This window comes from Patiria miniata, unplaced genomic scaffold (assembly GCF_015706575.1).
Source record: "Patiria miniata isolate m_02_andy unplaced genomic scaffold, ASM1570657v1 HiC_scaffold_7, whole genome shotgun sequence".
In the NCBI taxonomy this organism is placed as follows: domain Eukaryota; kingdom Metazoa; phylum Echinodermata; class Asteroidea; order Valvatida; family Asterinidae; genus Patiria; species Patiria miniata.
In genome coordinates this window covers 17,041,129-17,068,079 of record NW_024037074.1, presented here as the reverse complement: position 1 = coordinate 17,068,079, position 26,951 = coordinate 17,041,129, and the positions used below count along the sequence as shown (strand labels likewise).

The 26,951-nt window shown below is 39.7% G+C and overlaps 1 protein-coding gene across 1 annotated transcript; it reads right to left on the bottom strand.

The window, feature by feature from the left end:
* Nucleotides 1-426: 426 nt before the first annotated feature.
* Nucleotides 427-26,924, bottom strand: LOC119745705 (coronin-2B-like; the record flags this gene model as incomplete). Its single annotated transcript, XM_038222246.1, is given in 12 exon segments — nt 427-443; nt 815-1,039; nt 1,041-1,715; nt 1,897-2,109; nt 2,946-3,050; nt 3,428-3,547; nt 4,273-4,437; nt 5,968-6,120; nt 6,927-7,043; nt 9,297-9,500; nt 15,330-15,451; nt 26,732-26,924. Coding segments are annotated over 11 exon segments (2,006 nt in total), but the record flags the coding sequence as incomplete, so codon positions are not given.
* Nucleotides 26,925-26,951: the final 27 nt, after the last annotated feature.

The following is a 26,951-nucleotide window of genomic DNA, read 5'->3' as shown; positions in this document are numbered from 1 at the left end:
AAAACAGGCGGAAGTTTGAGTGTAGATGCAAAACAAAAAATCCATGAATTTCGGCATTATCACAGGAACTTTCTGCAAGGTTTTTTAAATCTCAACACAGGAAAAAACACAAAAGAACTACTTATTAAATCATCCTTTCAGAAAGATTTGAGTACGATTTTAAAAAAAAAAAGGATTGTTAGATTGTTTTACTAAAAAACGAAAACATGCAAAAATACAAGTACAAGAAAGTACAAAAACGCTGGATTTGCAGAAAAACAATTGCCCTCAACCAAATACTAACATCTAAAGCATATTTTCAATCGGGGAAAAAGAGATTCTGATTTCTACGAGATAGAAACTTCCCACACAACAAAACTTGGTTTTTTCGAGGGTGTTATAATGTTAACATGCAGACTATGTCTTCCATGAACTTACCATAGTACCTCCTCCCCTGGAGATAACTGTTGTATTAAAGACAGAACGGACGCCACAAAGATAGGTAAATGTCATCGGATGAATGAAAATCTTTGCACGAACTACGGGAACCCAACTGTCAACTCTTGCTACAGTGGTGAAGTGTATGGGAAAATGTGCTGTAGATTATGATTCCCCCCCCCCCCAAAAAAAGTACTTGCACTTTTCGATATTTTATTCACTGAGAATGGGTCTTAAATTTGCCATAAGAAGTCCCTGATAATCCTGATCCCAAGATTTAGCACTCTCACACACCCCCGAAAAAAATGCAATCAAATAAGTGTAAAGAACACAGTGGCATATTCACATGGGTGACAGCATGTTACTGTTCACTGGTCCACAGTTTTTTGGATCTCACCTGTTCCATGCCAAGATCTTTTGAGGTCATAAATTCCCTCCTTGTGCTGACATCCGAGCTCGCTCGGGACGTCTTCCCGGCTGCCTCGCTGCCGTCCCCGTTACTCCGGATTAGCTGCTCCTCTGACGACACGCTGGTACCTCGTTCTCTCTCCGGTTCCTTCTCTATACGTATCACCTCTTTACCGTCTTGGCTAAAAGTCCGGACGGGGCCCTTGCGCAGAGGAGGACCGGTCCCCACTGTCCTTTTTCAAAATGAACACCGAGGTTTCGTCTTCGTTGATGGTGTCCCTTAGATGGAATTTGGGTGAAGTGGAGGACGGGATGCCGCTGTCCACAGACCCGCCCCGTCTCCATCCTTTCTTGGAGCTGCCTTCAAACATCGCCATGCGGGATGCTATCGATCGAGTCCCTTCCGAGCTCTCCGACTGGCTGCTTGATATTGATGAAACCTCAGACAAGGTCGAGACCTCTTCCTCCGCAGCCGGCGGTGGTGCGGAGTGTACGACAGTCGCCTCAGCTGGGACAATGTTCTCTTTCTCAACTTCTTCCCGTCTTTTGCTCGGCGAGGAAGATACGTCCACGCGTCGGGTGCTGGAGACGCGAGTTCCCGAGGAAGCCCAGCTCGGGGAATACCCGCTGTCCGTGTGCTCCTCTTTGGTGGATCGTGATGAAGACTCTCTCCCCGTATCCTCGGCTTTCTTGGTCTCCTTAGCTTTGCTCTGGCTGACAGATTCCCTCAAGGAGGGTCGTGGGGCTGTGGATGCCACACTGGATATTCCATGTTCACCCAGACGGACCATCTTAGGAGGGGCGTCCATGCCTGCCATCCAGTTCTGGGCCGTCAACGCTGGTTCCGTGCTGACTGTTGGGGGATAAATATCCTCCTGGAAAGCTTCCGACTGAAATAAAAAATCAAACGATTAAAAAAAACTGTCGGAGAGTCCTTTTATTAGCTGGACATGAAAATCTCAGTTAAGACCTTCTGTCTACTCAGTGACTCAGTCAGGGGACACAAAGCCGGCCCTTTAGACACAGCAAAAATTTCAACATGGAGTCATAATTCTCGAGTTTGCAACTGACCTTTCTTGGCACGATCATAGACACGGGTTCGCAGACTCCCTTGGAGACATGGAGCTTGTAGAAGCGCACCAGCTCACACTGTTTGAGGTCCAGGCCCCGCTTGGGCATGATACCCATACCGCACTGGGGCATGGACGTGACGAACTCGTTGAGTCGGAAGATGCAGGGCTCCTCCTCAGGGTTGATCTCAAAGTAGCGGATGCTGCCATCGCCCTACAACAAAGAGATAATAAGTGTCGGACACGACAATTATGTGACAGATAGGAGACAGACAGAGAGATATGACAGATACTATTATGAACGCAGGAATTTATGGACAGACCTGCTCATGTAAAGCCAAGGAATGAGATGTCTTTACAAAGTGCACACTTCTACCCTACGTCATTATTACCCCTGCTCATCAGGCCTATTAAATCATTCCTTTGACCATCTCAGCATCCTGGGGTGTTAATAACAATAATAATGATAAATTTGGGGGCTAATCATCCTTACTCGCAGTGGAAGCTGAATTGCGAAGGACGCATCTACCACGTGGTGAAGCCAAAGGCTGGTTAAGGCGCCTTTGACAGCAGCCATACTACCCATGTCTGACCACGGAGCACAGCCAGAGATCGACATGTGTTGATTTTTCGCAGAGGGAGGAAAACCGGAGAAACCAGAGAAAACAACCTGCCTTGCACAGAGGAGAATCAACGAACAACTCTACTCACGTATGACCCAAGGCGGAAATCGAACCCAGGCCACCGCGGTGAGAGGCGAGCGCTTTACGCACTACGCCACACATGCCAGCCTACGCAGCACGCCACTGCCGTTTCTGCGTAACCTGGGACACTCATACTAGATCTGCGAACATTGTCTTCACACGAACAACTCTACTCACATATGACCCAAGGCGGAAATCGAACCCAGGCCACTGCGGTGAGAGGCGAGTGCTTTACGCACTGCGCCACCAATGCCAGCCTATACAGCACACCACTGCCGTTTCTGCGTAACACTGTCTTCACTTCTTATTTCATGAAATTCACCAATTGTTTATATCAAGACCTCACCTTGCCAACGACAAAAGCGACGCGACTATCCGCATCATAAAACAGAAGCTGCGCCCCGGTTCCCACGTCAATATCCAGCATCTGAACGGGCTTGGACAAGTCTTCCTACAACGGAAAACAGTTTTACGACAATGCTAATAACTGCAAGCAACAATCAAAAATAGTAACAAAAAAAAAAAACCTGAACAGATTGATATTGACATTATGTTGTATGATGGACATTTTTTTGCGCCTCAGTTAAGAACTGCATCATTTTTCATAAACCGTTGTCAATCTTGGACGATTTACAGTCTTTGGTAGCAAACATGGTATCAAAATGTAGCTAACAACATTCCTCAAAGGTCTAAATAAATGACGTCATCATAAGACGATAAGATTCAAAATTATGACCCCTCAAATGAGTGTGGACTTCATTCTTTTTTTTGCGGCATTTACTTTCCCACCAAGCAGAGTTTTAAAGCGAACTACTTCTCCCACTTTACCTGCTTCCAGCATGCTATTTGGCGCGAGCCAGCACGAGTCGTTCCCGTGCTGACAAGGTAGTCCGAGTTGCCGGCAAATGCCACCTTTGAAGTCTTGGTGCCCGTGTGTCCTTCCCCAATCTAAGTTAAAAAAAAACACACAGAAAAAAAAGAAGGAAATAATGACAATGGATTTAGTTCTTACAGAAACTTTCTAATGTTTCCTTTGCTACGTCAAAATTATTCTGTCCTATTTATTTCATAGATCAAAATGCCCTTCCGTTCACAAATTTGAGTCTTAAGCCCAGTTCATACTTCATGCGAATGCGAAGCGAACTTGACGTCATGAAACATACACTGCAAAATTCACCCGAGGTGAAATATGCTCAACTTCAGCGCAAATACTTGACATGACGTCACAAATTCGCGTTCGCTTTCGCTTTCACGCCGAGTATGAACTGGGCTTTACACCACAACAACACAACTGAAAGAAAAGAAATGGGAAAAAAATACAGGACCCTGAATGAAGACCAGTGCATGAAAAGCAAATGTATCATCAGGAAATATTCAGGGCCAAAGTGGCCATGAGTTGAAATACGTTTCAAATTTTGCAAATTCCAACGGTGATACCTGTTGTGACATCACAAAATCGTATCCGAATTGCATAAGCACGAGAATGACTGGCCTTTAAGCTCGTGACAAACCTGGAAGACTTTTTCAAAGTACAGTTTAGCTACCATGAGCCAAAAACGACATTTGACATTCAAATATGCATACTAACAAACATTATTCCTAGGGACCATCACAGTCTGCGCAAATTCACTTCAAATTGGCACGGCTCGCCTAGCATTGACTTCAAGCCCCACCTTCAAGATTTCTCCCGTTCGCGCGTCGATGATTCGTATCTTCTTGTCCTTGCAGGTCGTCACCAGTAGATCGCCCACCCAGCTCCAGGCTACGCAGTTTATTCTGTCCCGGTGGCATTCAATGATTTGGAACGGTTCCTCTTGTTCCACATCCCAGATGACAATCTGAATATAATTACGACAATTCACAATAAAACAATACATGTTAAAGTAGGCAGACCTGACATATGTCATAACAGTAATTATTGACAAGGGAACACACATGCATTAGACTTTTAGAGAAATGGTGGACACTATAGTAGAGCGCTATTTGTTTTGGGTAAACTCCATCTGACTTACCTAAATTTACCTCAAACAATAGCGCCCTGCCATTGTGTCCGCCATCTTTACAAAAAAGGCTAATGGACAACAGAAAATGACACAAGCAGGTGAACTCTCATACAATTATGGTCAATGGGGAACAACTTGCAAATAGAGATCAATGGTCATAAATGTAAAAATAAGAACATTTGATAAGATGGAATTTGCGTCGGGTGATGTGAATTCAACATTGGGTTTTTGCCCTTCACCGACGTATTTTTATAAACACTGTATACTCGGTGTTGTCCCGAGCGATTGTGAGAGAAAAATATCACTCAGGTGGGACTCGAACCCACGACCTCCTGCTTACTAGTGCAGACAATCACCCAGGACATCACTGAGTATGCAGTGTTTTATATAAAATACGTCGGTGATAGGCAAAACCCAATGTTGAAAGAACATTTACCTTGGTTGAATTTTAAATGAAGCATTTGACAGAAAAACAATTATCAGTGACGAATTACTGGACGGAAAGTCTAGTTTGGTCATAAAAAGCACTGGACCGGTGTTTTAATTACTGGACTTGATCATGCGGTCCAGGGGTAATTCCAAGCTCTGTAATATCTAGAGCAATCTGCCAAGCATTACAACGAAAAATCTGGTTTTCCGATTCGTGCAGTTCCGGCCTAGTGTTTCTTCAACCGTGTCACGTTTGACCTACAGAAGGAAAGACACTGGATCTGTATGGCCTTGAAGCTGTAAAAAAAACACCTCTCAAATTACGGGAAATATATCTAGACCTCAGAGTTATTAATTTTCTAGAAAAGACAAAATGCTGAACATTGAAGACAAGGTTGTTTTGAATTATGCCCGATATGCACATCCCTATTGAAAGAACACTAGGCGTCAGTTTCACAAACTTTACAGAGAACCTTAGGCAACGTCTGTGGGGAGTGTGGCCTAGTGGTTAGGGATCGTGACTCATGATCAGAGGGTCAAGGGTTCCAATCCAGCTGCTGGCCATATGTTGTGTCCTTGGGCAAGCCACTTCACCCACACTTGCCTCTCTCCAACCAGGAGTATATGGTACCAGCATTAGCTGGGGAGTATCCTGCGATGGACTAGCATCCCATCCAGGGGGATTGGAAATATTCTCATAGTCGTTGGCATGCCAAGGAAACCGGAGATAAACGCCAGCCTGACGGGCCATATTGGCTTGTGACAGACTTTACTTGGGCTACGTCTGAATTACGTGGCTCTGGCCAGTGGCTACAGTGGCTACAGCCACTTCCATAGTCGCGTGTGTAATTTCGAGCCGTAGCCAAGCAATTCAGACATAGCCTAGTTTGGGATGGGTGGAGCATTTTTTTAAAAACAAATAGGCTGGTGCTATACCTTGTTGTCTTGACCAACACTCAGTATTATACCGGAGGCTGTTGGGTGCCACTCTATCTGTAGGACGCGCCTGGTGTGTTTGACGAGATCAGCCAAGAGGGTCGCAGTGGTTTCTGTCAGTACACCGGTGTCCGGGATCTCCCATACTTTCACCTATAGAGGCAAGACGACATGAAGACAAATTTCCACAAAGAAACTCAGTGTTTTCTACGGACTCACTGGCTCAGTACCCAATCAACAAAGTCTGAACTCAGGTTAAACCTACGAGGGCTAGAAGACACCTGTACATGCTTTCTGATATCATCCCTGTACACGTTTCGGGAAAGATTCCCATACCTGGCCATCACTAATTTTTCCCTTCAGTGACCTATCGGCCATCAGAAAGTGATAATATATCCTTAAAAGTCAATTTTAACAGGGAAAATATTGAAGTATTTACTGAGCAAACACTCAGAAATTTTCAGACGAGTCTCACAGGGTTTGTGCACAGGGTGACAAGTGATGGCCCGATATGGGAATCTTTCCCGCGTTTCATCCATGCTGAGCCTTGAAGGGATGGTAGACTGACATCTTGCCAACATTTTGACCCAAATTTCCTTAAACTCAAACGTAGTGTTCACACAAAATGTCCAATTTTGGATGTAGGGTACTGAAAATGTTTTGTTTTTCTATTGAACGTGTATAGGAAATTCTACTCATAACTGGATGGAACGTGCTTTGTCCCATTGAACTAAAACTTCGCATTTAGTATAAATGTTTCTACTAATCTACCCAATTTCATAAAAATAGCTATTGCCTTTCCAAGATCAGAGGGGCGGGGGAAGGCTCTATCCCCAAACAGATGTAAGATGACCAAACAAAGTCTCTACTAGGGTTTAACAGGTCGTGGTTTAACAGGTCGTGGCATTTCACCCACATCACCACCTTAACCTTGACCCGTTTCTTTCCCCGGTACTCACAGTGCCGTCCTCGGAACAGGATGCTATTTCGTTATCGTTGAAGGGGTTCCATTTGATGTCTAGCACCGGACCCTTGTGACCTGATAGTCTGTTGTTGAGTGCGTCCTGGCGACCAAACTAAAGAGAGAGAGCAAGTGGTGGGGAAACAATAAATAAGAAAAAAAAGAATCCGTCAATTGTTTTTCCGAGGAACATTTTATCATGCTCTGGTCTGAACCCACTCATTTGACTCGTGATTTTAAAATTGATTTTACTGACAAAGTAACAGTTAATTATGCAGTGTGGCAGAGTTTGAAATTAGCATAATCAATTTTAGTTTTTGTATGAAGAAGGTCAAACTGCGATGACCAACTTTTATCCCCGAAATTGTCCCATTTGTGACTATAATTTCCATTTCTGCAGTATGGGCAACAACTGATTCAATACAAGTTTCAAGTTTATGCTGACAACTTTATTTACTTATAAAAAAACTGTGTTAGGCCTATGCTCTTAAGCGCTAATCTTTAAACATTTGACAGATGAAAGTTGAAAATGTCCTACTTTAAAAAAAATTTAAGAAGTGTCATAATGCTTATAGGTTCAGCTTGTAGCCATGGCTTCATCTGAGTAAAAATAAGACTTACTTTTAGCGGGACGTCATGCATATGGAACTTTTTGTCTTTTCTTTTTAACCAGACCAAATACAAGTATACAATGTATAACAAATGTGCTAACTGACACGAAATCTGTCACAAGGCATATCCAATTCATTCACTCCTGAACTTTGGATGTCAGATGCATTTCATCAAGCCGTCCAAAAAAACAAAAAAAAATGGGAAATGCGCAGATTGAATTTCCACTGTGGGGACAAGGAAGGAAGTTGAACTACAAAAAACTCAGAGAGTTGTGAGCCAAGGGAAGGAAAAAGGGGAAGCATACTTCTTGGTCCCTGGTCATGTGCGGGCAGAAAATTGGTAAATTCCGCACTTCGACTCTCCGCACAATTTGATACTGCGTCACTACAGTTTTTAATCATTTTGTGGAAAGCTAGATGTATCTTAAATTAAGAGCTGGGCTTGTGTTAAATTGTGATGAGTGGCACAGTAGATCTACAAAAATGTAGGGGTGTGAATTAATGGGTAGTACAGGAACCGAGAACCCGACGGAAAACAAAAAACGGTACCCGGGTACCCGTTAAAGAAACCAAACCCCAAAATTCAAATCTCGGAAGTTGCTGTTCAGATTGTTCATTAAGGTCCGCACGACAATACTACCACATCGATGGGTAAATGCAGCAAGATACAAAGTGTGTACAGTGAGGTTTATAGCTTTACATTGTAAACTGCAAGTTTCGCAAGCATCGTAAAAAGTGAAATACTTTTTGTTTTCCCATGAAGCCTGGTTTTCATTTTTGAAAATTTTCCAGAAATGACATTCAAAACCTTGCTTTTTCATTGTCCGAGAAGTTATACTAAGTATGTATGTAGGCCATTTTTTCCAAGCAGTTTTTGTGTCTTATTCCATATCCGAGTACATGCATATAGGCCAAGACAGTTGTGGTTCATGATGTACATTGTAACATCTTGAGACACTATGACTCGTGCCCCGTACCGTCTCAATTTGCCTCAGACAAGCACAGATGACTCAAGCACCCTGCTGATGCATGTCCTCGGGTTAGGTCCATTTCCGCCGGTTAAAAATAACTGCACAAAAGGCTTGCTCTTTCTTGTGAGCTATTTATAAACGCAGGACAAAGAGTTAAAGAAAGTTTTGTCATTTCATTTTTCTTCCCATGCTACTGAGGACGTTGCTTTGAGTAAACAAAGCAACTGCACAACTGTTCCGGAACATTTCACTGTACTAAATTTTACTTCTGGTACAGAATATCTGTACAATTTTCTACTTAAAACCAGAGGCTACTCCAACAATTTTAAGGGGGGGGCCTGACTTGTTGAAGTTCAGGTGTTTTTAAAGCTGGTAATGACTGGTGTGTTGAAGTTGACATATACCAAGACCAAAAGCATCAAGAAATGAATACAGATTTGCAATATTGTATGACACTATTTCAAAAAAAGGAAATTTGGGGATTGTTTTCCAGAAAATAGTTAATAATCTACATTTTTCATAAGGAGATTGGGCAGGGAAGGGTGTTTAGCCACCCTAACCACATCCCCCTGCATTAATCCCCATTAAAAAAAAAGGTGATCAAAAGTTGTGCCAGATTTTCAAACTTTTTTCTCACAAGTGTAATATCCACTGAGCTGAAACTTCAACAGGCTAGCTTTGAAACATCCTTCCTTGGATTTTGAGCGGTGTTATTATTGCAAACAAACAAAAATGCATGAAGAGCAAATGATCCTATATGCCATTAACCACCAACGCTCCACTTACTCTGTCAATCGGAACGACCAGAAAAGCTCCCCCTCCCTGGCACTCCAAGACCACCGCGACAAACTTGGGGTTGACGGCACAGAAGAACCCGTCGTGGGAGTTCTTGGTGATGGGGATGTTGTTGTAGCATTTCTCGCGCCGGTACGGGTTGCCGTACACGTGCCGGAACTTGGAATATCGCATGCCTCGGAAACCGGGCATGTCCTGGAGATACAAGGAGAAAAAAAGCAAACGGACGAAACTTCAGACATATAGTATTCATAGATGAATCCGGTCACGTGACCACTGCACACTCATGGGGCCCCCTTCAATGGAGGATTATCTGAACAATAGCTAGCACAATGCTTTTGTCACTGAAGAGGACCTTCATGACAGAATGGATAGCGCGCCCGGATTGGTTATGGAAGGAGCTGGTAGCTTGTGATATGCATAGCAGGCAGGAGGTATAAGGCAACCTCCATGCAGCACAGTCCTAAGCAAGCCTTCGTCAATCAATCACAAGTCAATCACAAGTCAATCACTAGTCTTCCATTCTCAAGTCAAATGATGCTACTTTGTCATTTTTTGTGACCGACTTACAGTTGACTTGTTTACGACCCTGACACCAGTGGCCTAGCCAAAGGGGAGGGGGAGGCCAGGGGTACGTCCCCTCCTCCTCCCCACCAAATTCCCAGTGACCCCCAGGTGTCTTTTTGAGTAACTAAACAGAAGAGGAATGTTGATTACTGTTTTTCGGTTCTAATCCCCTTAATTCTCTTGACCCTACGGCTTTATGAAACATCAATAAATTGGTAAGAAAAAAGAGCGCCTTCTAGCGTTTAAGAGGTCCAGCACCCCTCCCCTCCCCAACTCCCCCCCCCCCCAAAAAAAAAACACTGATCATAATATAACTGAAAATAAAGTATTGCTGCAAGAATTAAACTACGGGCAATTCCAGCTTTATGTAATGTCCACAACAGAGGTTTTAAGAGCTCAGTGAATAAACCTGAAAAAAAAAATGTTCTTCCAAATCTCATACATTTTTCATCGAGTAATGGTCAATGACATTACAGACTGATGAGTATTGAATCATTTCTCTGAATCATTAATTAGATATCATGGCTAACTTTGCTCTGTCGCAGACATTACACTTCCTTTCATATTACCGGAATGGCCCTAATGATAACAAGATTCAGAAACTTCCCGAAACAATGAAAAATGAAACCTCGAATTCGATGGATCTCTGATGAAACACCGACTCAGAAATTTAATTTTGCTTTGGTGTGATGTGAAAAATATTATGCGATATTAGTAAATTAGTACGAGTGATTTTCAACATTTTGAAAAGGGAGGATTTAAAAAGTTCGGTTAGGAGACTACATAAGGTATAATTGCTAATGTTTTCAGCGTGTGCTTTATCAAACATTTGCTCAAGTTGTCTTGACAGTATACACTGTACTATGTGTGCATGACAGAATGCGTACATAGAGGGCACTTTGTACTGGTAACATGGTAACCGAATACGACCAAGGATCAATATTTGACAATGTCCTAGCAGGCTGGCCATTATTCCTCCATGGACTAACACAATTTACAAGGTCACTCAATGCACAGCATCAAGCCCAGTAGGATTTCAGCACTGATTTGCTATTATGTACAAATGTACCACAGTAAAGAGAGTAAGGAGCGAATTTTACAACTTAAACATTTCTATCAAGCCCCTAAATAAAATACATTTATAATTTTTTTAAAAACGTCCAAATGTTTCTTTATGTCTAAATTTGGCACTACTTTTGGACATTTGTCCCAATTTTACTTCAAAGTTCGAACACTAAAATCGCCCAAAAATTGATTTATGTAGTAATTTTTTTATGCCCTGAAACACTGTGTATTATATCTGATGTAAATCATGTTTAATGATGGTCATTAGACATGTAAGAGCAATCGGCCATGTTGAGTGTGGAAATACATAATTTGTTTTTCACAAGTTCTTGTATTGTCATCTACATGTAAGTTGTAACAAGGTGAGGGACCAACAATTATACCCATACATCATCCCCTTGCAGCCTAGAAAAAGTACACGTAATCTGTTTTTATCTAATTCATTGATTCTACTAATAACAGCATGTTTTCCCCTTTTTTCTTATGAATAAGAAGTGCACATTTTAAACAAATTAAAAGACCCGCACAATCAAATTCTCAAAATGAAATCTCCTTATTTTCATACAATTCAGCGGCATGGATTTTTGCACAAATTTTTTTTAAAATCTTTATAATTATGGCCCGGTTAAGAAAGAAAAAACAGTCTTGGTATTTCACAATTTGTTCACATTTTAAAAACAAAGGATATCATCATGAGACAAATATTTTTATTTGAAATAAATTTCACAATTAGTGAATGGTTTCATGGGCCTTTGAAGGATCCCAGTACATATCTACATATAACATCCACACTCCCTCCATTATTTTATGATAACAAGAAGATTACTATCATTATCACCCTGTCTATCGCCCTGTCCGAAGCTGACCCTGAGAGCACACCTCACGTGTGTAATTCCCAGGTCCCCCCCCCCCCCTACTACAATATTGATTCTTTTTGTTGTTGTCAACTCAATGGGCTGGAGGCCACTGACCAATGTACATGTAGCGATCTAACGCTGCGTTAAACCTGAATTTTGTTTTCGTGACGCTACTTCCTGTGTGCTTCATGTTCATATTCACATAGATTCTGATTTGATCAACACTTGACCGTGTGTGAACACCTTAAGTGTCAAGTAATCAGACATCGTCTGGACTACTGGTGTCGAAAGCTGTCGTATTTGTGGAAGCATTCGGAAATTGAATCGTCAGTAAAACAGCCTGCCATTTGCAAATTTAGTGCAAATCAGTTTTGCATGATCTGAGCGTGCTAGGAGTATAATGTTCAAGACACAGAATTTTTGATAGATCCGTTTTTCCCCGATCGGAATACATAACACCACAAAATAGAATGTTTGGAATTTTATCTAGCGTGTTGACATTTTTGACATAACCCGGGTCAGTTTTGATTTTGAAATAACAAAATTTACAATTCATGAACAAAAATCTTCGAAGGGGTATACAGCTGCTTTTAACCTATTCATTCCATTATGCTTATAAATAGATACAACAAAATAGTAAAACATGAAGCTAAATTTTTGAGGGGGAAAAACATTTTTTCAGGTTTAAATTGCATGAAGCTCCTCAGCACAAAGCGTTGCTTAGAAAATTTATGCCATAAGCATAAAAATGAGAACAGTTTCAAGCACTGCATGACATAACATTTCGGTTGGTAAAGTGTACTTGCTAATTAAGGACGTGTCTGCAAATTATTTGGCTTCGGCTTGACTTTACACACTTGTCTATGGAAGCGGCTGCAGCCACTTTCCATAGACTCGTGTGTAATCTCAAGCCGTAGCCAACTAATTCGGACACGGCTATGGCAACCTTTCCTACCCTTACAAAAATCGGTTACCAGCCAAAATGTCATGTGATGTATACTGTTTGTGACTGGTACTCGGCTGATACTCGCTAAGCATGTAAATTTGCTTATCAATATTTTTTGTAGCTTAGCAGCTCAATGAGAGTAGTCTCTGCTCCAGCATGTAGTGTTTAATAAGATTACTTTGGGACTAATCTACCCACAATCTTATCTGACCTTTGTAATTGTAGCGCTTGAGGTAATTGCTTAGACCTGAGTATATGCATGTGTTTTGACGATTTCTGTTTGATTCATTCAAGTACATGTATAATATACACACTCAATTCTCTAAGCAGGGTTCCCGGAACTTTATGGGAACAAAACCCCCAATTTCCCCTCGATATTTCCCCGAGAAATTTCCAAAAATTTCCACGAGAACAAAATTTGCACTTGAATGAGGTTGCTGAGAAGTCAAGAGGCGGTGTAGCACGTACAGCCAATTTTTATTGTCTGGAGAGGTGTGTAACATTCACACTGCTTAAAAGCTAAAAAAAAAAGCCACTAAGCCAGTCAGTCAATGGCACAAAACGCACATTCGCCAAACTAACGACAACCTTTCCCTTCTGGCTCACAGCCAAATTCCCTGAATATTCCCTGATTTTTGTTGGTGTTTTTTCCAAGTTCCCTGAGTTTTTCCTGACTGAAAAAAAAATGGAAGTCATTTTCAAAGTTTTCCGTGATTTCAAGAATTCTGTCTATGGGGTGTTATGTGTATCACATATTCTGCTTTTTAAAAGTGGAATTTATAGGTATGGTGAATACAAACCTTTGAAAAAAAAACTTTTACAAATAATACATGCTCTGGGAAAGGGCAGAAATAAGAAATGTTAAGCGTATATTCAGTGTTAACAGAAACAAAATAGTGCAAGTTTGCAAATTTTCTAACTTTGTACAAGGATGAAGGGATATGTGTGGGTGTGTTAGAGATAAACATTACTTGGAATATAACCTTGAAAGACACATGACTCATTTTGTGACATTTTGGACCCTTTCCCAAATCTGTTAATGCTTCGATATTGTTGGTTAAGGCTGCCTGCCAGTTGTCTAAACAGTTTCGCACGGCAACAGCATTACATCTTGTTGCCAAGGCAACCAAGTCTGTAAACATGCACACACAAAAAAGGTGAGTGCATGCAACATGCATGAACTGCAAGGCAGGGGTTTAGGACGAAAAAATGTTTTTGTGACAACGATTTATGAAAGTAAGACTTGTGTAATCCAATGAACTTTAGCCTTTTTTTCGCAGGGATATCGAGTGAGACGATTGTACATGTATTTCATTTATTCTTCAAATGAGTATTATGGCATAATCTAGAAATTATACAATAAAAATTGAGGTTGTGGACAACACTGCAAATTTTAATCTCTTCTTTGAAGAAGTGTTGGTTTAGTTAGACACTGCTAGTTGGATGTTTTGGGCAATTTTTTTTTTTTATTCTGCAGCAGTTGCAAAGCACACACAAAAATGTAGCTTTCAGCCTCACAGCAAGAACAACTGAGAGCATTTTTATCTCTTTTTTTTGGGTGAATAGCAAGCCGAGTTTTTGTGTTGTTTCATGTCTACTTAATTTACCCTTCAAGATGCAAGGAAAAAACACCGCAAAATCTCCACAACAAATGCTCATGAAGAAGAAGCAATTAATGAATGAGTTGATTAAAAAAAAAAAAAAATTTAAATTATGTGTTTTGTCCGGGTCTAACATTTGGGGAAAAACTTTCACTTCTTTAAAAATGTTGGGTTAGTAACTTTGAAACTTTTGTATTAGAGTGTTGTTAGTTTTTCAAAATGTACGAACAGATACAACTTATGAGGAAACATCACTTTTGTGCAAGGGTAAATAGTTCTGCTGGGGTTGATTACGGAAAGAAAAAAAAAGCAGTCATTGGACTTTCCTGGTTCAAAAGTGTTCTTCATCAACTTTTTCGTTTTTGTTTCTTAAAATAATTGAACCTTGACCTGCTGTAGCATGCCTGTTTTGGATGACCAACTAACAGAGCTGCTTTTTGTTGTACAACTGATCGTTTCCGATCATTTGCATAACCGTGTTTGATGGTGACCTCACGTTTGTCTGGGTCGCAACATCAGGCGTCATTACAAACGAACATGCATGCTATGTTTAATGCCTTACCAAGGTCAAGCTATTTTCAGGAATAAAACGAGTCCGTGAACAACAAGATTGGTGTGAACGACATTCATGAAGATCAAATGTAACATTTCAATCTCACAGGGAAAAAATGAAAAAATTTAGCAAGATGTTTGCCACTTTATTAATCCAAGATGCATACATCTTAAGAGTTAGTACCAATGTGCATCCAGAGTCTGGCTTTCTAAAAAGTGCTGTGAGGAATAAAATGCAACAAGATGCAAACGAATCAACGAGTGAGAAGCTAATGGTTTGTTTATGGCTAAAAAGGAAAAAGGATTAGATGGTAACGTGAAAACATGTCAGTTTGAAGGGAAAACAAAACAAAATGAAGACAAAACATGCAGAATGCCAATTTTTGCTAGCTTCATATTTGCCGTCAATCTCTTCTCAAGATGCACATGTCTCTACCTGGTCGCCCATTTTGGAATCCCGATGTTCTTTTGTTTTCCTTGTGGAAGCAGACAGTCGCAGATAAAAAGGATGGGGTAGAGGGAGGTGTACAAGGAAGAAGCGATGTATACCACATAAACCTGCAGGTGCAAGGGGGCGGTGCCAAGAATGCAAAGTTAGAAATGAGGGCAACGTTGGGAGAATTTAAGAACACCAAGCATGCAAAATCAAAAAAAATTGTGATTGTACACACACACAGGATTCTAAGCAGTTAGAAGGAGTTGTAATTGGTGGGCGGAGTTAAGCATATTAAAATGTAATCCCGATATCAAAAGCAGATTAGAGCTCTAAATTCTGTAAAACTAGTGGACTTTGGACTTTACAATATTACATGTATTCATTTGAGCAGAGATTCCATGAGTAAACCAAGTTAAACCGTTACCAATGTTAAATTTTTTGGAAAGGGCGGGGAAGGGGTGGGTAGACTTCCAAACCAGATTATATGGGATGGAGTGGGAAATACACAGGAACAAATTACATTTGAACATACTCGACTAGACAGAATTTACCAAAACAAATGTATAAAAATGCAAGCCAAAAAAGAAAATTGGGAACAAAAAATTATTAAAGAGTGAAGTTTTTGAGCATTTTTTGTTTACATTTAAAGGGAATATACAACATTTGCAAACATCGAAAAATAAAACTACCAAGTTTTTGCGAAATACCTTAATAGGATGTTGGTAAATGACAGTCTAAAGCATCCTGTAAAATTATGGCACCTGGTATACTGTCATTTTCAAGAAAAGTGTTATTTTTGTATCAATTTCCAACGCTGATCGGCCGATCAGCGTTGGAAACAACTGGCTTTTTTTTCAAATACTGGCCCCAATTGACCATCGCACTTGTTTACAATCGATTACAAACCTATGAACGGGTACGAGCCAGCTAGACTGGTTCCCTAACCTTACAATTCCCCAATGTATGTAAACTGCTCTGTTTCTTCTTATATGGAGTCAGGGAACCAGACTACAGGAAAATGATCGTTTTTCTTGGTTTTTATAGCATTTTCGAACCCAAAACCTCCAAAAAGTCAGTGTAACTATATTTGCTTTATATTTCCAACCCCCCAATTCCAACCATTTCTGAAAATTACAGCAAAAGCAAATGATGTATATTCCCTTTAATAACACTCCAGAATAATTAAACCTTTCAATGATGCATTCATCAATGGACACGTTTTGTTGATTCATGACAAACAAAAATAATAACTAAAACGGATCACAAAACAGGTGTGCGTTCTTTCAGCAAAACGAAAACAATTCACACACATCCCTACCGGTATGTGATTTGTTTTTGTTTTGCTGAAAGAAAGCACACCTTGTGATCTGTGGACAGAACTTTACAACGGTGGTTGTGTATAAAATTCCGCAACTTGAAAATTACACTACTGACTTGAATGATTCTTGTACTAAAAGAAAGCTTATGAATTGAACTTTCACATCTTAGATTTTGAAAGTACTACATATGCAGTACTTCATTAAAACAATGTTTCCGACATTTGGGTGCTTTTTTTTTTTATCACCCAGTAGGCCTATATGTTGTTCGTAAACTACAGTCTTTTGCAGCAGTAATACGTCCATTTCCTTACATTGGTATGCATGTGGAACATTGCTGCATACATGAAAATTGGTTAACTTTCCAGCTAGGCTGACCCCCCCTGGCTCCCGCTCTATAATGTCAGAGTGAGTAATTTTGTGCCCACAAGACACACTTTTGTAGACACAACAAACAGGTATAGCGCCTTCGACTGGTTACTGGGTCTGGTCTATTGTGTAAGGACCAGGCCTATAGGGGTCAGAACGGAATAAATGTGAACAAAACAAACAAGCAAATCTGTCCTATTGTCCGCATTTCTGAGAGTCAAAACACCTCAGGAGAACCACTGAACTTGAAGGAGAGTTGTAAGTGCACGCAGACAACTTGGGCCGTTATTTGATCAGACCTTTTGTGCTCAAATTCTAATGCGCTGTTTCCATATGAATGTAAATGTCACTCTGAAAACTACAAATGTGCCCAACTTCACAGCTCTGTTAATTAAGCTACGCCGTCACAGCAGTCGAAATCAATCAGGTGACTGTTTTTATCAGTTAAGAATTCCCTAATGGTTAATTTGATATAGCCATGCTTTGACTGGAGGTGATTGATATGCCAGCTGTACCTACCAGTTACCTCTTGTCTGTTGATGGAATTTGACTAGTCACAGTGTTTACAAGAATGTGATCTGACTGTTTTTTTACTAGTCTGTATACAAATGCATGGCAAGGGAAGTGGAAGAAAGTTTTGACTGTCTGTGATTGATCAAACAATAGGAGGGTTACTATAAATTAAATTTCAACATACATGTAACCAGAGAATTCTGCACTAACGGCACTAACAAAGAAATTCTGCGCTAACCCTGTAAGCACAGAACCCTTTAGTAACCCATGAAATACTAAAGTAACCCATGAAATAACAATAAGAAGCACCATGAAGGTGGGCCCAGATAACCATGAAACTAAAAAAAATGAAATCAAATTTAAGCGTCCAAAAAATAGTTCTATTTACATAAGGTGTGGCAGTTTACATGTCTATTCAACTCCTATTCAATAGTACAGGCCACCCTGAATTTTGTCACCTTTTTGGGGTAAATCCGGGGGAAATAAAAAAAACTCCCCCAAAATGGCTGGATGACAAAGCACTGCGAGTGTTTTTTCCGTATATCACTTCATGGATAAATGCATCCGATGAATGCAGATAAACTAGTTTCCAAATATGTCAATCGTTGATAATGAAACTGCACTAAGCTAGTGACCCCCGTCAAGTGGAACCATAGGAAACGAAAGGCCGACAGGATTTGCACCGTGTTGGGTGGATACAATGTAGTGCAACAGTAAATTTCAGAACTGTATGCGTTTACGAACCAAGTTGCAGTGACAGAAAATTGTTGATTTTTTTTCAAACTCCTTACTCTCCTGTCCCGAATTGTTTGGCCCCAGTATTTCACATGTAATATCTTGACATGGTAAGGTACCTCTAGCCTAGGGTGGGTTCAAATCCCTGAAAGGTCAAACGAAAGGGTGAAATTGACGAATAACCATCGGACTCTGTTGGATTTAACAGGGTAGTCCTGGGGAACTACCAGGGGGTTAGGGTTTAAAAGTGTTACATTTTGATCTCTAAACTCGCTGTGTATGTATCAATACTTCTCACCACTAACATGTAATTCAATCAGAAATAAACTATCAATAAACTATGGCCATATAAAAATTTCTGTTCATGCCCCGATTACAATATGATTATCCCTCATCCATAGAATTCCACCCCCTCAAAACAGGAAATTTCAAATCAACGCCTGAACGATTTCCTCTGAGTAGCAATTAAGTGTGTTGACACAAAACTAGATAAGTACACACTCCAACAGTCAGACTGGCACAAATCAACAGAGAGAAAAAATAGGGCTCATGTTTCCGTGTTGTCAACAGATGAGTTTGAGTGAACTGCGGATCACAACCAAAATCATTGAGCGAATAAAAAAAAAAAATCAAGGTGTTGTAAACAGGATGCAATGCGAAGTTCAACAGACCCCTTGCACAGAGTAAGCACCGAATTTTCAATAATCGATATATCGGAAATCCAATATCAAGAATATTCGATATATCGATTATCCCATGTAAAAGTTAAAGACCTCAATGCTGACACTTTGATTACAAAAAAAAAAGTCCCAATTTTCCACGGCTTTATCCGGAGCATATTGCTCGAACTTTTTACAACAAAAAAAGTGTTACTGGGTTGTTTTTTTTACACCCTATTTTGAGACTATTCTGAATTCACCAAAATCCAGCACAGCCACTGTTCCTTAAAACTTGGAAAACCAATTCTTATGGAAAGAAACTAGTGGCTGTGTCACACAGTCCTGAGAAAAATCAATCAAAATACATCCATGTATACTGAGAAAAAGTGTTAGATCTTGCCACTTGGTGGATTTAGGGTAGTTTATAATAAAAGCTTTTGTTATTGTTGAAATCTTTCTCTCTTGACAATATGGAAGTAAAAAAAATTACAGTTAGGCCCAAAAAATTTTTTCGGTCTCTGGTCAGACCAAAGTTCCGGAATTGACGCGGCGACGCGGCTTTTTTTTTTTTTTCTTCTTCAAGCTTGGATTGTACGGACAAGGTGGGGTACAATTTTGGTGTCCTCATGTACATTAGTGTCCTCCATAATTTGCCTTGGTGCTTTCAATCATTTGCCTTGGTGCAATTTCCCATTCCTTGGTGCTCTTTGGTAAAAAAAAATTGAGCAGGTGCGGCAATAGAGGGCGCTGTTGGAGCTACCGCGGAACATTTTGGAAAAAAAAAAGATTGACACGCATGATTAAAATCGACGCGCGCGCTGACCAGAGACCGACTTATTTTTTTTTTTGGCCTTACATGTGTAACTATTAACAAATTTGGTTCAGGTCAGACAGAATTGTGAATGCATATTGACAACTTCCAATTGGCAAACAACCACCATGGTTTATCTGATGATGGCTGTATTCATCAGTGACTTCTACCAATGGACTGTGGACTGTGTCAATAGAATCTACGCTACGGCAAACAAGGCATAGATCTGCATTAGGCAGACAAATCGTACAACATGCATATTTATCGTGTTAACGATACAATGTACATTCAGAGCGAATCCATGTAGACATAATTTGAATCTGAGCTGAATATTATGTCCAAATTCCAAGATTCCCAAAAAAAACTCAGTTTTCTTTTTCTACAAAAACCCTCCCAGGCAAAGCGAGGATACACATAATATACCACTAAAAAATAAACATGTACATGTGTATTGTAACGCACTTGCCATCAAGGTGTGTCAACTAAAAATAGCTACATGTACACATGTGCATGTTAGCGGGCAGACAAATTTGCCTGAACTCCAATAAGAAAAAGTACTCAACCATAAACATTTTTTATCAAAAGAAAGGTTCTGTAGTGCTAACTGTGCATGTGCATGTGACATAGAGTGTAGTTTATCAAAATGCAAGAATTGGTAGAAAATTAAATTGTAATTGAATCGGCAAAATGGAAATTTTTGTTTAAATATTGCATGCTTGGCCTGTTTTAACTCAATGTAATTTTTAACAGCCAATCATGGACTGCAAACAAAGTAATTGTCACCCGGTACCCGCACATATGTAGATTGAGAAAATTAGTAGTCACTAAGTCAGCTATTTAGTTTTCAAACTTTTGAATGTATACATACATGTACATGTACATGTAATGTACATGTACAATGTACATAATTGCATCGTATCTGTACAACTACTATAATGTACATGTATATTCTGTGTAGCATGCACACAAAAAATGATAAATAGCCGAAAGCCGCTTCAGTTGACCTACACTGTACAACATTAGTCACTTCTCGCTTCTTTGATGTCCTATTAATTTTCATCAAATAAACGTTTGTGTGTCGTTCTGATCTTCGGAACGACAACAGAGACTTCCAACTACTTGGCTAGTAGATAGGGTCATAACTGAGTTATTTTAATTGGCTCAATTTTTTCCAATTCCAATACACAGACAAATATAGGGAGGAAATGTGGGCCATCTCGTTCCTTTATAAAAAAAAAAAGTGCCATGCTGTATCAATATACTGAGGACTTTCAACTCGGTTTCATAAATTTGCTGCCAATAAGCCAGTTCGATATTTCAATTGCATGTGCACAATGATTTTGGTCAAAGGTCATGTCGAAAGGTCATAATCGAAAGGTCATAATCGAACGCTCATCGAAGGCGCATGAACGTGCAGGGTGAAGAGCACACGACGTTCACGTGTTAATTACGAGCAGAATGACCCGAATGACCTTTGCACTGGACTACATTGTACTTTATTTAGATACCGAAATGGCTTATTTGAGAGTGAAACAAAATTGTTTTGAGAAGTTACAAATGTCCCAGTAAAACCACACTTAGCGACATCCTGATATCCACAAATGTTTCACTTTCCCGTTCATTATGACCCGATTTACAGTACTCTTTTCATTTTCGTTGTTTTGCCATCAGTCAAAACAAATACATTACAAAGATTAATATGTAAACTTATGTTCATCTCGAAAGTTTTTTCAATGGGCAAATCCAAGAAAAGGTCTCCTTGTGTTCCATACCTAACGCACCATTGTTTTTTTTAATGTCATAATCATCGCAACGATTCTTGTGTTTATTCTCCTTGTCAGTGAAACACTGACATCCATGCTATATTTCAGGGTTAAACTTTCATTACATATTGGATGTAACGCGAGCGAATTCTTACAATTGCCCAATACACAATATGATGGAGTAACAGCTTTTTGTCAAACTACACAGACAGAAATGCACAGACTAGGCACAATAATAAACAGAATTTTACCAAGGTTTTGCCATCGCTTGAGTCACCAAATTTTCTGAATCTTATTCCTGCAAAGGACTATGTTTGAGTCACAGCGAATCACAACTGGAATAGTTTACATTAGGTAACCCCTCCTCCAAAAAAAAGTAACACAAATAGTGTATGAATGCATAACGTGCAGAGCACAAGAACATAATCACCATCATGATCACAGACTTTACATTTCAAATACAGATTTAGAAAATTCCAAGTATTCCCTTACCTTCCAAGGAAGGACTGCAAGTATCAAATCTCCGCCAAAAAAAGTGAATATAATGTGTGAACCAATGCTAACTCTGACGACACTATGACTAAAAATTCTGACTAAGTAAAATTAACAGCCACAAGGAAACTGCAGGGCAACACTCCCCTAAAAAACCTTACACAATCGCTCAATACCGATGGGTGTTCCCTTTCACAATTCTTTCTGATATGTTTTTTTTTAATGACCTTGTTTTTGAAGTAACTCAAGCGTGGCGGCCCGTCTGTAACCACTGGCATGTCTACGTGGTACACAGATTCACGACAAAAGGTAGAAATTGCCCATTTACCGGGAGTAAACATTTCAGGGTTACATGAGTACTGTACATGTATGTACATGTGTGTACAATTCTACATGCAGTTAGTGAGACCACTGGACCATAGTCAGACAATTTAAATTTGACAGTGGAGGAAGAAGATGACAGTATGGAATCAATGCTGTAAGCATGCAAGGCCAGGATATTCATGAATTCATTTATCATTTCAAGGATTCTCAAAATGTACAATCACTGTACCTCAAAAGTCAGGGGAACCCTACCGAGAGAAGTGTCGACGATGTGTGTCATTTTCAGACACGGGATTGAATGTGTATTTTGCAAAACCTAATTGAAAACCAAGGAAAAATATGGAGTAATCCACTGGAAACCGACAGAATCAAGTACTGCACCCACATAACTCTACTTAAACAACAAAGGTTCGAATTCAGACCACAAATTGGGCTTAAATATTTCTTCCCATTACAATCTTCAAGCTGTGTGGTTCACGTTACGGGACATCAACAATACAGTAATTCATCAACCCATTGCAGTACATGAAAAACACGGACGCATACATTATGTATGGAGACAGATACTGAAGGATGACCAACTGTACGTACCGGTATGTTTAGACTTTACCTGCATAATATGACCTTCTTGACTTATGGATTGATACTAATCAATACTATTGACAGTAATAATAATGCATTACACAGTATGTACACTTTACACAGATGTCTAATAGCAAATAAAACTTGTTAACATAGTGTACATGTACACAATGGGCAGATATATTGGTTGATATTTGCAGTGGAAAAAAATAGTGGCAATGCACTGATTCAGTTCTCAAACGTTTGACAGAATAAAATCCGGAAATGCATGCATTATCACTTCTCTGGGTAAAATTTTCCTAAATCTAGGTAATACTATGCAAGATGTACAGAACTACAGATACAATCCACTTGCATCAAATGAATACATCTCCACTCCAAAAAAACAACATTTATTTCATTCAAAACAAAAGTGGCTGGGGTGGGCTTGAGGTTGGGTAGGTTAGGGGGAATGGAATGGGGTGGAATGGAGGGGTTTCACTGTAAAATGGGGCAAGGGTGAGTTGTGATCAGGGTATGGAGGGATCGGGATAGGGGTAACTTTTAGTCTATAAACTGTAGTACATGTACTGCGATTAATTTCACGTTTTCATAATGTACTTGTATGGTTTGCATTCAAGATGTACATGTACTCTCCATGCTATTTTGGGATTTCACCCTGAAAAACTGAAAAAGGCCTGGATGAGACATCGAACAAGACATACGCTGACATTTAATACACCCACACAATAATTCAGGCGTATCGTTTGCACAAAGGCAACCCAAAATGAAAGGGTGGAAAGATTTCCATATAAGAATTTCACTCAACACCCTGTGTACAAACCCTATGAGAGTGGACTGAAAAATTCTAAGTGTTTTCTAAGAAAATGCTTGTATTTTCTCACTGCTCAAATTGACTTTGATGGCATGAAATTGCTATCTGGGGGCTTGTTAGTCAATACAGAGGAAATTTAGTGAACTTCTTATATGGAAATCTTTCCGAAAGGGTTACTAGGGGGTTGTACCGGTAGTTTTGTACACGCACAGAATAGAGAAATACATGTAGTTTGGGGAATTTTGGAGTTAAAATAAAACAGGGAAATTGAAAATTTGTAAGGAGAAAACAAATAGTTAGCTGAAGGGAAAGTATACTTGTATCATTTATTAACCCTCATGCTATATCTGAACAGTCACAGACAGTCAAAAAATCAATCCTCTTCCCCTGCCATGCCTTTTACAGAGGCTAGTCACCAACAGTCAGATCATATTTCAAGCAAACACTGTGACTAGTCAAATTCAGTCAACAGACAACAGCAGGCAAGAAGAAGGCACAGCTAGCTTATCAATCACTACAGTAAAAGCATAGCTGTATCACGTTACATTTACAGTCACAGCCAGTCAATCCTGCTTTATGTCGGCTGGGAGCTCCTAACTGTTGAAAACAGTCACTTGATTGATTTTGACTGAAAGGACAACTTGGCACAGAATGTATTTGTTTGCATAGGAGGGTTAAGGCAATGAATTTTAAAGCACACTCATAGAAAAAGACACAGTTCAATAGGGTATTGTAATTAATTCAAGTCACTACTGCACACCGTAAACAATAGCTGTCAGCTTTTAATTAAAAACTTCCATTGTAAATATTTTACGATCCCATTGTAACCATGCAGGCAGGGCCTTGTATCGTCTCCGTTATGACGGCAGGGTTAATTAATTGAGGGAGCCATCGTAGAGGGGACACTAGGTCATCCTTCATCGATGTTCCCAGTGACGTTAATGGGTAGTAGCTGCGACACGAAAGGTCTACGCGACACACACTAGGGTCGTAGGCACCGTCATATCGGCTGTCCCAACACCATAGTGAATTGCTTGCTGGGGGTTCGCATAATTAGTAAGAGCCACCAGATAGATACATCATACATGTACACATGAGATGGATACGCACAGCTAAATTGCCTTGCTACGATGAGTGCAGTGTCCGCTCGGTGCAGGCGTGATAATAAATCAGTCCAACTGTTAACTGTTCGTAGAACAAGGGAAGAGTTGAAACTTTTCAGTGAGACAATTGTGGCAATTTTCTTTTTTTCATGAGCTTCATACATAAAGGAGACTGATTTTTCTGAACATAAATTGACTTTACTATGTTGACATGTTATAAACTCTTGCCCCCCCCCCCCATTTTTTAAGACTGGGCTGTTATAGCTTTTTCGTATTCATTTCTTTTGCTTATTAATTTCAAATGCAGCACCACAGTTTATGAGGATAACAAAATATAGATGACACAATTGTATAATCAGCCATTGAAATAAAAGGTTTTGGCGGAATGTATTATTGTCAGAATCAGTGGATTTTGGTTTATAGTAGATATTTGCAATTTTTCATACAACACAATATAATTTTTTAATTTCAACAGTAATTTTGGAAATTGTGCATTTATTTGCCCTTTTCCAGTATTGTACCCGTTATGTTCACTCTGCATGAAGGCAATGCATTAGGTAGACTCGTTTGAGGATAACATCACATAACGAGGTCGAACTCAGTTCAACAGGAACGGCACGTACTAGGCGTATTAGTGTCATAAGACGTCTTTTACCATCCGTGTCCAATGCAAAACACAAGTGCCGTGTGTCCATGTGAGGACAGGTTATTTAAGGAAAAAAATTAGTCAGAAAACGGGGCTACCAGGTCAAGTATTCTAATGCTCGTTCAATTTCTTAAACTTAACTAAAGACTTCGTTTTTGTAAATTTCCATACATATACATGTATGTACGAAAAACCACCAACCCTCATATATATTTGTAAGTATACAATGTACGTGGGTGCAGACGTCCAGGATTTTTTTACACAATTGGCTTATCTAGCTCCCAGACCTATGTTCTTGAAACTCAATGGTTCTCGAGTCTGGAGTGCTGAATGGTAACACATAGCAACCGATGAAAACTGGTGTGCAAATGAATATGTTTTCATCGGATGACGTCAGCCCGCCTGCCCCCACCAATCCATCAGTTACAGCATTGTTACAGGAAGTACATGTTTGTAAACCACATATATCGGTTACTCAAATCCCAAGTTCAACATAAAAGGAAATTCTAATCAATGAAAATGGGACGGGAAGGGAAGAAAGCAATTAAATGAGAGATGTGCAAATTTCCGTCCTAGGAAAATTTTTACAGTTTGTCTACATTAAACATTGCATGGTACATGGTGTTTTTTTTTTTTTTTTTTAAGTATTAGGCACTAGCAGGAAAATAATTAAATTGCTCTCTTTTAGTTAAGGCCGATCGAGTTTAAAAAACAAATTCTCGTCTTTTTTTTTTTCAATGGAGACAGCCCCCAATTTTTCGCAAAGATGGCAGATTTTCCAAGATGGCGGTTGGATTTTTTCATTTTATCAACTCTTTTGACGATACAAGATTATGTCCGAAAGGAGCTGTCACCCTTTCTTCATAGAGCTACAGTTTTTTTTGGAAACAACTAGAAAGACAATACTTTGAACATACATTGTAATTCACAAAATATAGGCCTATTGCATATTGTATGAATTAAGTTGTTTTTTTAAATTGAATTTAATTTAAAAAAAACCACACAAGTGGGAAAATGGAAGCGGGTGGTGACGAGAAACTGGTTAAATTTGTTACTTGGCCTGATCATCAGGGATACAAGTTGGACACTTTCCTTCGTATTCCAACATTTTTTCGACAAATTTACAGGCGCATAATATTACCTAATTTAAGTCTTTTAAATTTAAAACACTGCATAAACATGATAAAAGTTAAAACTGTGCACAAAATAAACAAGTGCGAACATCAAACAAATGTCATCAAAATGAATGGGCAGTATCCGTCTGCATATACTCACCACAAGAGTAAAAGTTGCTACAATTTCAGAAGGTAATCTTGATTTCTTTGGTAGACTTCCGTCGATCTACAACAGTCTTACCACCCGCTGAATCTGATTTACAAGAAGACAGATTGCGCGAGTGTACGGCAAAATACAAATGGGATGGGCTGCCGACCACCTGTGCGATTTTGTGCACAAAAACCTCGCCTTAGACTTACAAGCAGCTGAAGTATTCAAC